At 54.8% G+C, this 13,923-nt stretch overlaps 2 protein-coding genes across 2 annotated transcripts in view; one reads left to right on the top strand and one right to left on the bottom strand.

Annotated features, from left to right (window-relative positions):
- The window catches only part of NIPAL4 (NIPA like domain containing 4), a 9,118-nt gene extending 149 nt beyond the window's left edge, over window positions 1–8,969 (top strand). The window contains exons 2-6 of the mRNA XM_019505957.1: window positions 2,719–3,041; window positions 4,344–4,400; window positions 4,952–5,042; window positions 5,998–6,158; window positions 6,940–8,969. Of these exons, the coding sequence (XP_019361502.1) occupies window positions 2,719–3,041; window positions 4,344–4,400; window positions 4,952–5,042; window positions 5,998–6,158; window positions 6,940–7,544 (1,237 nt within the window). The 3' untranslated portion in view covers window positions 7,545–8,969. The remainder of the gene's footprint in view (window positions 1–2,718; window positions 3,042–4,343; window positions 4,401–4,951; window positions 5,043–5,997; window positions 6,159–6,939) is intronic.
- Window positions 8,970–11,502: 2,533 nt separating this feature from the next.
- The window catches only part of ADAM19 (ADAM metallopeptidase domain 19), a 40,015-nt gene continuing 37,594 nt past the window's right edge, over window positions 11,503–13,923 (bottom strand). Inside the window, exon 23 of the mRNA XM_019505956.1 lies at window positions 11,503–13,845. Within this exon, the coding sequence (XP_019361501.1) occupies window positions 13,798–13,845 (48 nt within the window). The 3' untranslated portion in view covers window positions 11,503–13,797. The remainder of the gene's footprint in view (window positions 13,846–13,923) is intronic.

Here is a 13,923-nt window from a genome sequence, read left to right as displayed (position 1 = left end):
GTGCAGACAGGGGCAGGCTTGTCCCCTGCCTTGTAGGCACCCCCGGGGGCTGCTTCTGCAACCCCAGCTCTGCCCCTGCCCCTGGGGAGGGTCCCAGGGGGTGCACGGCTCAAGTTGCAGCATTTCACGAGGAAGGCGGCGAGCCCCCCTCCTAGGAAGCCTGCAAGACTTGTTGGGGATGCTGGGCTGGGGCCTCGCGCCTCGTGCCCTCGGGGTGCGCACCCCAGGGAGCCGCGGGCGCCTCTGCGAGGAGCGATGCACGAGCCACGTCCCGCCGGGACACGGGGCGCGCCACGGCGGGGAGGATTCGCGTTTCTTCCACGTCTCACGAAGCCTGCCCCGGCTCGCGTGTCGTTGCAGGCTTCGCGGGGAGCTGGGGCGTTTCGCCCTACAGCTCTGGCCTGTAAGTCGCCTCCCCCGTTGCCTGGCTGCACCGGGGGCGCGCGGCGCAACCGCCACCCCGGGCGGCACAGGGGGCCACTTGCGCCCAGCGAATGCTGCACGTCCGCCGGCTCCATCCCCGCATCATCGCAGCTGCACGGATGGAGCCTGGATCGACCCGTCCTGCAGCAACACCCTCAGGACAGCAGACCCCTGTTCGGAAAAGGGAAGGCAATATCCCTGCTCCACCAGCCCTGCAGGCCTCTCTAATGAGAAAGCCCGCTTGGCAGGCTCCTCTTCATATTAAAAACCCAGGCCGTGATCCAGCTCAGGTGCCAGGGCACCCGGGGGTGCCTGGAGACCCTTTCGAGGCTGCTGTGCAGCATTGCGCAGCGTGTAAGTGCGACTCTCTGGGCAAACCCTGAGATTTCAAACAGGAATCCGGGTGGGGGCGAACACGGTCTTTCCGAGTACTTTGCAACAGGAGAATTGCCCTATTATGTTTTTCTGCTGTCAAAAAGCAAGTGAAAACTAAGAGCTGGCATTTTTCGGCCTAAAAAAAGGTGAGGAGCCACTGCTGTGGCTAAACGATGGGATAAACGCAGTGTGTTCTTCATGATCTACTCTAAAGCCATCGGCAGCACTGGCCAGAAGCGAAGCGACGCGTCCCCTAGCAGGGAATCCTGTCGCCTGGGCGCCCTCCTCTAACCCCCCAGGGTGCAGATTAGGACCCAAGCGCCTGCACAACAGCAGCGCCCGGCGTGGGGCAGCCTGGGCGAGAACCCCAAGAGCAACTCGGTTTTCACACACCTCGGCGCTCGCTCCCAGCAGTGGTTTGCCCGGGAGGGCAGGATTCGTGCCTGCTTTCACCCCGCCTTGCAGTCACCTGCGTTTGCACGGTGCGTCTCACCTGCTTTCCAGCAGCCAGGTGGGGCATAGGGCTTGGCACAGAAGGAGGGATGGGGAAAGAGAAAAATATTGTCCCAGGACAGATCTTATGAAAAGCACCCTGGGATCGTGCATGTCTAGGCAGAGCCTCCCAGCATTTCCAAAGGGGATATTGGTGCTCCAGCACCTATAGGGAGGAATCAGGACCTTTGTCTTCCAGGCGCCAGATAACACATCTGATTCTCTAATAGCTGTAATCAGGGTGTTCATTGAACACACATGATGTCGGAGTTCACCCGTCATCTGCCAGGTGATGCATGGAGCTGGGAGGGGGAAAGAGCCAAGTGGACTTTGCTGGCATGATAACTCTGCCATCAGGGGGTCCTGCTTTTCTTCCTCTGCTGGCCCCAATCAAGGTCAGCCCTGCCTCATAATTAAGGAGTTGGGGAGGGCACAAAGTCCCACATCCGGCTCCTATCCTTTCCCACGCACGGCTTCGCAGGCACGGACGCAGTGCCGTAGAAACCCTCCTGCCCTCCGACAGCCGGGTCTCCCCTCGCCAACAAGCGGAGGGGTTTGAGGCAGGGAGGCTCAGGCCGTCTCCTTCTCTGCCAAACCCCAGCCCAGAGCCCTGAGACTCGGCCCCCAGCTCCTGGCCCATCCAAACCCTCTCGGAGGGCCCAGCCCTTCCTTTTATACCCTGCAGGGAGCTAATTGCCACCTGTCCCACTGCTTCCTAATGAGTGAGCCACTCCAGTTAACCCCTTCTCTGCTGCGTGGGGTTTAGGAGCCTAGCAGGACTTGTGGGGTGGAAAACCAACGATGCTGCATGGAGGCGCGGAGAGGCCGCATGCATCCGTGCTGGCAGGTAATGGTGTCAGAGGCATCCGGCTGGAGGAAGGATGCAGCTTCAAGCCACGTGCCCCTGGACAGCCACATCCACCCAGAGTCCTGCGTGGCCCTGGCCCCTTCACTAAGCGTTCGCTCCACTAAAGGATGGGAAGTATTTGCACCTCTGGCTAATCCTTTCCTCGCCTCCACAGTTGCTTCTTGCGTTGCATGCGCCCTGTGCATTCAACGGCCAAAGGAACAAGTCTAGATCCCCACTGACAGGCAAGTCCTCCAAACCCCTCAGCAGTGCATCAAGTGCATGGGCTTGAGGTGGCAGTGGACCTGCTGTGCAAGAAAACACCTGTATTTACACAGAAAGAAAGAATGAGCTTGCTGTACCCCGCACTGTGCATGGGGTAGCATTGTGCAAGGAAACGCACATCTTTGCACAGAAAAGAAAGAATGGGGTACCTCGGTCCTAAAGGTCCTCTGGGACCTAGGTAGCCCATTCTTTTCTGTGCAAAGACGTGTGTTTTCTTGCACGGGGCGACTCATACCCCTTCGGCAGAGGCTGTTTGGTGAGCCCTGGGAACGTACAACGCATTGCAAAAATCACAGGCAGGGGTTTCTGGAGGAGCTGCACCTGCACTTGGCTAACTCCTCTCTGGTTTCTCCCTGTGTCGCGGCCCCAGGGTCCCTGCTCACCTTGTCCTGCCTTTCTCGCCGCGTCGTGTGCCGGGTGATCAGCAAGACTGACCTGGCCCTCTCCTTCCATGATAATCTGACCTTGGAAACCTCCTGGGAAACGCCGGTAGAAAGCAAGTATGGATTTTACATCGGCTTGGCCCTCGCCGTCTTCTCCAGCTTCCTCATCGGCAGCAGCGTCATCCTCAAGAAGAAGGGGCTTCTGCGGCTGGTGAAGAAGGGGGGCACCAGAGCAGGTAGGGCTCCTCGGAGCCGGTGGTGGGAAAGGGGGGGTTTGAGACCCAGAAGCATCGTTCAGTCTCCCGTGACCGGTAGGGTGGTGGGGCACAGGGCAAGGTTTGCCACGATCCAGGCTGCTCCAGGCCTCGGGCAGGACCTTGCAGCTGCAAAGCGGGAGGGAGTTTTGGGCCAGCCCCCGAATTTTGCAGAACGACCCGCTCCCCACCCTCAGCAACGCGCGGCTCGGATGGGATGAGAAAGCCCCTGTTATCTATAGGGGGGTTCCTTATACGCAGCACCAGGGCTGCATCGCTTCAGCCATTTCATGATGGATAGGGGTAAAAAGTTGCTCCCATCTGCACCAGCTCCCTAGCATCCAGCAACCAGTGCCACCGCCGTCCAGCTGCCATCCCCAAGAGGCAGCCCTGTCTATAAGTCTGCAAGCCTCATGTCTGAGCCCTCGAACGATGCTGCCTGGGACATTGCCTGCAAGACGGTCTGCCCGTCCCTGCGCTCGTGTGCGCTGCAACGCTGTGCCAAAGCAGCGTGGGCTGCCTGCGCTGCCTGGGTCTTCTCCCTGACCCAGCATATCTGGGCCCGTAACACGGAGCAGGGCAGCAGTCGGGGCTTGAGCAAGAAGGCCGCGTGCCTGGGCGCATACAGGGGATGATCTGGGTGGGAGGCTCGGGTAGGCTGTAGGTGTGGCCGGTTTGTGTGGGATGGTTGCACAAGGCGTGCTGGCGTTCAGCACAGCAAGGCCCTGCAACAGCTGGCTTAGGCAGAGGCAAGTGCCCGTCTTGCATCTTCGGACCAGCATGTGACAGCGAAGGGTTTCCGCAGGCTTTGGGTGCATTTTCCCAGGCTTTGCAGGTGCAGAATTACAGATCCTTTATCTGGCACCTAGCAGACAAAGGTCCTGGTGGAATTGCACGCGTAGGTGTGTGGGTGCACATGAACGTGCCCAGGGAGCGAACGCGCCCGCAGCACTTGAGGACAGTCTGCAAACCCGTGCAGCCGGAGCCTTGGTCCCTTAGCACGGGCTGATAACACCGGCAGTGGAGGGAGGGGAAGGGAGCTTTGCCTTACAATACCTATTTTCTATTGCATTTAATAGTCTGCCCCACACTTTAAATGCCCGCCCCTGCAAGGTGCGACTGCTTCATGTATAGTGTCTTTTCCTTTCTCTGTCGTTCTTCCTTCCCATCCCTTCCAAAAGCCATTTCGCACCACCACCCCCTTACCCCCCTTGTTCCTCAAATGGTGACTAGTTATTTCTTTTTCTGTTAGCCCCTAAACTTCTGTGTGCTCTGCTTTCCCAGGAGACGGCGGTCATGGCTACCTGAAGGACTGGCTCTGGTGGGCTGGACTGCTAACCAGTGAGTAGGGCTGTTCACATTCCCATGGCTCCCAGCTCCTAACTTGCTTTCCATGGGGGGTCAACCAGGACAACGGGCCACCTGCTTCGTCCAAGGGCTCGGGGGTCGTTCGGTGGGGGGGGACGCAGCGCAGACCTGCTGTCACATCCCAGCCCTCCTCCTGGCTTGTAAAACTTGCTTTAAGTGCCACTTGTTGGACCCAGCTAGAATCGACCCCAAGAGCTTCTCCCGTGGGAGCCCGGGGAGGCCTGCTGCATCTCCCTCTGTGATGCTGGAGGAGGTCAGGCCTGGCTTCGGCTTGCAAATTTTGGGTTGAGGTGTATTCTCACCCCTGGGCCTGAGGCTGAATGCAGGACGCAGGACTTGCTGCAAAACCCCTGTCGCTGAAGCTGACCTGCCTTTGTGTAGTTCTTGCTGGGATCACTCCCATGTCCCCTGCAGCCCAGGACCGACCTCCCTGGGGAAACCTGTGCTGCTCTCCCTTATCACAGGCACCAGTAACCAAACACAGAGGGACTCACATGCTGTTTGCTTTTGTCCTGTTTGCTCAGTGGGTGGAGGGGAAGCGGCCAACTTTGCTGCCTACGCGTTTGCACCTGCCACGATTGTGACTCCGCTGGGCGCCCTGAGCGTGCTCATCAGGTGACTTACAGCTCTCTGTATCCGGAGGTTTGACGCTATATTTTTCCAGTCTCAAAGTGCCAGATGGTGCTAATGGGGGAGGGAGATACCTGGTCATTGCTATAAAATAGGCAACCATCCAGAGGCTCGTTTCCTGGCAGGGCATGTGGCACAAAGCAATGTTACCCCTTAGGTTAAACTCCCTGCTGCTGGGCACATCTACACATGCACTTTAATGCACATTAGTGTTACAAATTACGCTCGTAATTCCTAACATTAGTCTATTTTAATGTGCATTACAGCATCACTAAAAAAAACAGTACTCTATACTTAATGTGCATTAGGACAAGCTAATGCACATTTTCTTAGTACCACACAACGGGTACTAGATTTAACGCGCATTAACCAAAACACATGAATGCATGTGTAGATGTTCCCGCTGATGAGCAGTACTGTGTGTTCATGTGGCCGGCGGTCCAGGATCCACTTGGAGGAATTGAGAAGAAAATCTCAGGGGGTCACATCTAGTCCAACCCTCTGCTCAAAGCTGGACCAGCCCCAACTACATCATCCCAGCCATGGCTTTGTCTACCCGGGTCTTCAAAACCTCCATCAAATCCATGGTCCTTGAACCCTGGGGTCTTGAGCCTCTTTCTTTGAGCATGAAATACTTCAGACTGTCCAAGTGCCCGGGAACGGAAGTGGCAGTGCCACAGGCCCATTTGTGGAGGTCCTTTGCAGAGCTGTCTGTGCTGTGAATCCCACGACACGCCAGCATCCAAGGAGCTCTGGGATTATCCCCGTGCACTCTGAAGAGTTGCTCTACTTACATCCATGCAGTCGGGAGACGAATTCCTCCCTGAGCAATTATGAAACTCAGCATTTAGGATACTTCACCTGTAACATCTAATACCAGTCCTCTGTCAATCGTCTCGGGGTGCTGCATTGACGTGCCTCATTCTTCCCACCCGTGCAGTGCCGTTCTGTCTTCCTATCTGCTCGGAGAGCGACTGAACCTGCTGGGGAAGCTGGGCTGCATGTTGAGCATCGTGGGGAGCACCATGATGGTGATCCATGCTCCGGAAGAAGAGGAGGTCACCACTCTGGATGAACTGTCTTCAAAGCTGAAAGAGCCAGGTGAGCAGCAAAACCCGTGCCATTGGCATCAGAAGCGGGGCTGTGTAGTGCATGGAGGTAAGGCATAAAAGTGCGGTGAAGTCTGTGAATGCTTCTTGAGTGAGAACAGAGCCAGGTGTCTAGCTGAAAGAGGTGGAAGTCCCCATGCTGACAGAGGAAGGTGATTCTTCCCCTCTATTTGGCACTGGGGAGGCCACATCTGGAGTCCTGTGTCCAGTTGTGGGCCCCCCACGACAGAAAGGATGTGGACACTTTGGAGAGAGTCCAGCGAAGGGCAATGAAAATGGTTGTGGGGCTGGGGGACGCGACTTAGGAGAGGCTGAGGGAACTGGGCTGATTGAGTCTGCAGAAGAGAAGACGGAGGGGGATTGAACAGCAGCCTTCACCTCCCTGCAGGGGGGCTGCAAAGAGGATGGAGCCGGGCTGTTCTCAGTGGGGGCAGATGACAGGACAAGGAGCAATGGGCTCAGGCTGCAGCAAGGAAAGTTGAGGTTGGATGTTAGGAAAAAATCTCCCTAGGAGGGTAGTGAAGCACTGGGATAGGTGACCCAGAGGGGTTGGGGACTCTCCATCCTTGGAGGTTTTTAAGACCCGGCTAGACAACACCCTGGTGGGATGATGTAGTTGGGGCTGGTCCTGCTTGGAGCAGGGGTTGGACCAGATGTGAGCTCCTGAGCTCTGTCCCAACCCTCCTTTTCTAAGCTTATAAAATGTTACAGCAGCTGACCCAAATCTTGCGCTATTCCACTCAACGTGAAGGCTGCCTCGTTCCCTCTCCCAGGTTTCCTTGCATATGCGGCGATCCTCTTGGCAGTCTGTTTGGTGCTGATCTTCTTCCTGGCCCCACGCTACGGGCAGACCAACATCCTCGTCTACCTCACCATCTGCTCCGTGATCGGGGCCTTCTCGGTGTCCTCCGTCAAAGGACTTGGCATTGCCATCAAGGGCTTCTTCGCTGGCTGGCCCGTGCTGCAGCACCCGCTGACCTGGATCCTGGTTGTGACATTGCTGGCATCCATCACCACGCAGATCAACTACCTCAATAAGTCCCTGGACATTTTCAACACCTGCTTGGTGTTCCCCATCTACTACGTGCTGTTCACCACCATCGTCATCACCACGTCCATCATTCTCTTTAAAGAGTGGGTCACCATGTCGGTCGTGGACATTATTGGGACAGTCGGTGGCTTCCTCACTATTATTTTGGGGGTGTTTTTGCTCCATGCCTTCAAGGACATGGACGTCACTTTAGGGAACCTGCCACAAATGCTGCAAAACGCCGACGATGAACCTGCCCCCAAGGACGACAGGAACATCCTGGTTGAAGTGGACAATCCCAGCATGATCCCCGAGGATAAACCCAAAGTATTCATGATCTACAGCTAAAGCATCAGCAGGCACATCCCAGGGGGAAGGGAGCTGCTCTCAAACTGGCTAGAGCAAAAGCATCCAAATGGGATCAAGCTATTTTAAAGAAAGGAAAACAAATAGAGGCCTGATCCAAAGCCCATTGAGCGCCATGGAGTCTTTCCATGGACTTTGAATCAGGATATGATCTAATGATGTACGAGCAAGCGGTATGTTAGTCTTCACACAGATGTCCAACGGAAGTGCAAGTTCCTTGCAAAAAGGAAAAAAATCACCTGCTCTGGGATCCTTTCTGCTCCCTGCTCCTTTACCAGGACTGGTTTCCAGGGGATGTTCTGCATACTTTCCTTCCTGAGCAAAACCCCTGTGGATGTTGCACTTACTTCCAAGTGACCCCCATCGATGGTCCCTTTACTGAACATTTCCCAAAGGTCTTAGGCCCCCCTTGCAGAGCACATCACCCCAGCATGATCAAACAGAGCTGGGAGATGCAGAAGGCACCTCCTGTCTTTGCAAAGCCCCAGACTCAAGAGCAATACTAAGCCCTGACATCAAACAGCTGCTGCCCACAGCCTGTGGGGAAACGTGGCTGTCAACTTGTCCTGAAAGCGAAATCTTCTGGCAGGCCAAGCAAGGAAGCGGGGAAACAGCCCCCTCCAGCTCCTCCTTTTGAAAGCCAGTTGCCCACCCATCCAGAGCATGCACACGTAGCGTTAAGCCAGCAAAAAACAGTTGTTTCCATCGTGCCCCATTAAAGACTGTTCAAATACGTGTTGCACCTAGCACTGTTATGCAAGTCGACTCGAGCATCTCTGCAGGGCTCATCCAAATCATCTTGGGCAGCATCCTGGACTGCTACCGAGAAGCCCGCTTCACCCCCTCGACCCTGCGCGGCACGTGCCAAATCCGGGCAGCGCAGCCGGCTCAGCATCCCTGCGGCTGCCCCAGCACCGCTGTCCGGCTCTGCCTCAGTTGTGCTTCCCTGCACACACTCGGGGCACTCTCAGGTGACCGGGCTGCCTCCTCTCCAGCATTTGACCCAGGCTGAGCGGCAGAAGGGGGCAGCAGTCTGGGGCATGGCACGGACGTGGTGCGGGCCAGTCCATGCAGGAGTCTGGTACCAGCTTTCAAGCTCTGAATCCAACCATCCTTCAAGAGAAGCACAGAGCAGATCTTTGAATGGTGCCCCTGAGCCCTCTCCTGGTCGTGGGACAAAGCAGCATCTCCTATCCCTAAATCCCAGGAGAGCCGAGTCTCGGTTGAGCAGCTCACACCAATCCCTGTGCAAAACGTGCCTTGCTCAGGGAGCCGTGCTGGTTCCAGGCTGGTACGAGCCATCGCGGTGGACTGTATACAGGACAGCCCAGCATACCTGGGTACATGAGCAGCCAGTGCCACTGCTAGATAAAACGCAGTATTTCAGGTGCTTAAATGCTGCAGGATGTTTCTGGGGTGTACTTGGTAGCTGTGCTGGCCTGAGACCAAACTAGAACTCTTGGTTCCAAAATGATACCTTTTATTAGACCGACTGGAAAATGGCAAGAAAACTGTCCTTTTCTGCAACCTTTCTGGATCAAAGTCCCTTCGTCAGGCTCTGGGAAAAGTGTCGATGTTACAAGATGGTAAAAAGTCCCCATAGGTAGGAAATGATATTCCTCTCATTCCTGTACTGCAAATGATCTCTGATTCTCCAAGAGATGCCTGTTACCTCTGGAAAAGAGAGCACGCATGCTATAGCTTCTGGGTTTCACATGCTCTGCCCTTGGGATTCGGGCCTGTTTGGAAAAGCGGCGCCGCTCTCCAACTCCTCTGAGATCCCGGCGGGCTGAGACCACAAGCAGAGCCGGCTCCTGAGCACTGGGCCGCGTTGGCCCAGAGCAATTTCGGCATCGAGCCGTCATGTTATACGATGACACTTCTCCGTGCTCTGCGAGCTGGGGCCAACTTGATCGTGGAGGTGAAAGAAGTCACTTTGAGCTTTCCGGCCAGCTTCTGCCAGTCTCTGCTGACTACTCATTTACTCCGCGGGGTGTCCGCTCCTGGAGCGAAGGTCTACTCGGCCCGAGTCATGGGACCCGAGCTTGGGTGGTGGCATCTTCCACAGGGCATGAAGGAGAAAGTATTCCTAATGCCTTTGTGCCTGTGAGCGCTGTGTCTTACCCGGATGGAGCATCAGCCTGTGCCCACAGCGATTGCTGCGGTCTCCTCCAGACCGGGCCCAGGTCAGTGCAAGCCGCTTGCGGCTGGGAGACCAAGGCAGTGCAGTGCTGAAGGGGTTGTTTGGTTGCAAAACTTAGGGGAGCAGGAGGCTTGGAGACCCCAGCAAACTCTTCAGCTCTCGTTCCCCAGCCCTCACATCCCATCAGTACAGCTTGGGGCTATCGAGAGAAACCTGCTAGTTGTTAGAGGCCACGTGGGAATGAGTGGGTGAGGCTAGGTCTGGCCATATTTATTTTGCTGTTAAAACTCTGCTCCCTCGCATCCTCCTTGCACAGTTTCTCTGGCTGTGCTTCGCCCTCCCCTTTCCATCCCTTTTTCCCCTTGCATTTTCATTCTGTCCAGCCGTTGTTGCACCGTCTCTCAATGCAAACCCTGCGGTGTCCGGGCTCACCACCACCCCGGAGCCCCAATGCGGGGGAGAAAGGGGGTGAAGCCAAGCAATGTGCATTCATTCACGCCTGTCCAGCTGTTCCTCAATCTTGGCCAGCCTCTGTATTAAGTTAGCAGGGCCAGTGCACCTGAGAAACCTCCTTGCACCTTTGGATGTGGTGCAACTATATGTCTGGTCCCAGGGGAGAGTTAAGCCCCTGTAATCACTGGTGCTCAAGGGCTGAGATCCCAGGGATAAAACCACAGCTGGCATAAACTTTCCTCACTCCATTACCTCAATCAACCAGCTCTTAGGTTTCTGCTGCTTATTTCTTCGTTGTCTTTTGAGAGGACGGACACCGGCATCCTTTTATGCCTAGAGGGGTGAAGCTTAAACCAGAAGTGCTGATCTTGGCACAAGGAAGTGTGGTGTAGGGCAGCCGTGGCAGGGACAGAAATCGTAGTCATCGAGCACGGGGCGGAAAGGGAGCTCCAGAGGTCCCATCTAGCCCATCCCCTGCCTGAGAAAGAATCAGCCCCGTCCAAACCAGCCCAGGAAAATCTAAACTCCTTGTAAAAGTACCATCAATCCTGACACAAGCCATCACACTTGACCCTGCTCTGGCCCGTGTCATTTCCTCTGGGGGCCTCAGCACCAAGCGAGTCCATCCAGCCCCATCTACAAGACTTGGGGGACCTCAGTCCTCACGAAACACCTTACCCTCAAATCAAAGCAGCCAAAGGTGTATCCACTGCGCTGTCTGACCAGGCGCGATCCCCAGAGCAGTTGCATTTCAGCCCTGTTTGCTTGTATTTGGAGAGGGGAAATAAAGGCTTTTTGTACCAATGCGTGCAGGTGGGTGTGAAAGCTTTCTGCGTGCTTCCCCCGCCAGGAAGGTATTGCCCAGCCGCTCACAGAGCATGCAGGCTCCCGGTATCCTCAGCACTGCAAAGAATAGAGCGTGCTGTGGACAGGAGAGCAGACAAGGTTCATTGGGTAGATGTGATTTCTGTTATTAGACCAATTAAATAGTTGGAAAAAAGTTTTTTGCAAGCTTTAGGGCACAAGCACCCTTTGTGGAGAGGAGAGTAGCCCGGCAGCGCCCTCACCTGGCAATGGGGTATGGTCCCTGCTGCCCGAGCTCTCCCATACCAATGCAGGCAGTAGCTGATGTATTTGCTCCTTGCATAAAATACTGGAGGTAATCTGCAATAGCTTAGGGTCTTTCTCCTGCCTGGACCACGTCCTTCTGTTTGGAAAAGTCCCCTTTTCCTGCACGCCTGTCATTTCAGGACGTGGCGTTGTTTAAAAGCATATCTGTTGTCAGCTTGACCCCTCAGTCTCGGGTGTGGACTCGGTTAATCAAAGACCTTGCTCCCCATTTTGATGCCAATTGACAATAAATTTATTAAATCTAAACCAGGCAAAAGGCACAAGGAATTGCATATTCAAGTATTTGCATAGATGCACCAAGATCATTACTGTAAACCATTAATACACGGACAGAAGAGGAAGTGACACATATTCACATATGTTCTCCCAAGAAACAACAACAATAAGTACCTAAAATCACCTTGTATCCCCCCCAAGTCCCATCCACTCGCCTCACACGTACACGTGTACAATGCAAAAGGATTTGCTGCGTGTTACCTTCGGGAGGAGCTGTAACTTTCGGGAAAGACCGGTTTGGGTTGTATTCTACGCTTTGGGTTTCCTGCGGGATCCATAGAGGGCTTGAGTCCATGTCTCAACAGTCAAAGAAAAAACTCCTGATGAATTTTGGGGGGCATTTGATCAGAACCAGAGGCTGTAAACTTAGGTGGGTCACTGGCTTCAGGGATTAATAAGTCATACGTGTGCGTGTGAGTGATCTGAATAAGGTGTCAAGCTGTATGCAAAAGGCCTCATGCTGATTGGGACTAAGACCCGAGTCAAGTAGTGAGAAGCTAGTAAAAGTGGCTGCTACGGTCCTGGAAAGGAGCCCCTGAGGAACAGCTCCCGGCTGGTGCAATTCCCTCCTGAGCAGTCTTCCATCACTGCTTTTGGCAAGGAAAATATACAAATAAAGTGCCTGCAAAAATCCTCCCATCCATCAAGGCGTGTGTTGTTGCTGTGCATCCAAGCACAGACAGCAGCAGGCAGTAACGAGCACAGCGCGACGGGCCGGCGTGGAGAAGCTGCAGGTTGAGATTAGCAAGTCGTTCTCTTTCACTCCGCCTCTGTGCATTTCTCTGGGGGGGAGGTAATTGGACTGGCTCGCCCGTGTTTCAGAGCTAGGGAATCGGGGGAAATATCCAAAGCAGCCACTGCAGTGGGCAACAATGGACAGAAAGAGGCAAAAAAATATACCCCTGTCTACTCACAGACTCTTGAAGAAGAGGTACCAATGCTGCAAACAGCCAAGTCTGACGCAAATGGTCCAGGGCATTTTTTGACAGGGAGCACTGATGCAAACACGGTCCCCAAAACAGGGTGCGGCGGGGAAGGAGGGGAAAGGGAAAGGTCTGGTTTTGGTTTCTGCAATAGCAGCAGCACATAATAGGTGTCTCACACTGCACAGCCTTGACTACCTTGTCTGTAAAGCTCTGTCCCGTTTCTGAACAGATTTCTCCAGAATTGGAAAAGAGGCAAAACGGCTGGGGGAACCAAACAGCCCGAAGTCTAAAATCCTGAGATAAAACATGTGGGAATCCAAACCAGTTTAAAAACATCAAATTCACAAGGTCAAGTCCATAGGATTCGAACCATCAGCTGCGTAAAGTGCGCATGGAGGACTGCCTTCGCCACGTCCAGCGAGAAGGAAGCTGGAATCAGTCAGCCGTCCAAGGAAAGCACCATATGGGATATTAAAACCGCCGCTTTTCTCCCAACTCGGCAGCTTTCAAGTGAAGTTTCTTCTTCGTACCTGGTGTTGAACTGTATCGCCCAGCACAGAAACCTACACATGGAAAGTCTACTGGTCTGATGAGAAATGCATTCCCAGCGCACAGCGGAGAGGAGGTGACCAGCACCTGGCCTCCCCGGGAATGTCTTCTTGCACCCTGCGTCTTGTTGAGAGAGTTTAATCGGTAGTACCTTGTCAGCGTCCGAACAATGCGGATGCTGGAAAAGCCGTGAGCCCGGGCCCCGAACGTGAACTGGAGCAGAAAAAACAAACTGAGCAGGTCATGCAAATGACTGGAAGGAGAGGAGAGAAAGGTTGCAGGAGGTGCTGGTTGCAGAGAGTCTGCTGGTCCTTTTAGACCAGCTCAGATCCACAGCCAAGCCCAGGTGTATTTTCAGTGGTTGAAACCTCTGGGTGCCTGACATAAGAAGGCCTTTCTCTCCCCATCCTGCACTGTATATTGCAGAACAGTACAAAGCATTGCCATTTGAAAAGTCACTCCTGCGCTGAAGAGAAGCAGACGGCACGGGGGCTACACTCAGCATCGGTATATACACTGATGCAAGTCCCCGGGGATTTAACGGGAGTTGCATCTACCTAGACCAGGGACGGACCAGTCACACCAGGCCTGGATTTGGTGTAGAGTCAGGCCAGAAACACGACGGGCTGGGGAAGAGGAGACAAGGAACAGCACGCAACCTGCATGTCTGCGTCCTGGCAGCGAAGCCGTCCGACGCCCCGTGAGATCCGGGAAGAGCCTGCGTGCGGCGGGATGATCCGTGCCCCGAGCCTCGCCGTCACATCTTCAAGCCGTGCGCTGCTCCGGCCGCCCGCGCTGCTGGGCTCTGGGTGGGGGGAGATCGGGGACAATGGAGAGACGCAGCAGTGGAAAAGCAAAGGCCGCCTGCGCTGTCCCAAGCAGA

Source organism: Gavialis gangeticus, unplaced genomic scaffold, assembly GCF_001723915.1.
Source record: "Gavialis gangeticus isolate Ggan-Ray unplaced genomic scaffold, GavGan_comp1, whole genome shotgun sequence".
NCBI lineage: Eukaryota > Metazoa > Chordata > Crocodylia > Gavialidae > Gavialis > Gavialis gangeticus.
This window is presented reverse-complemented; position numbering and strand designations above follow the sequence as displayed.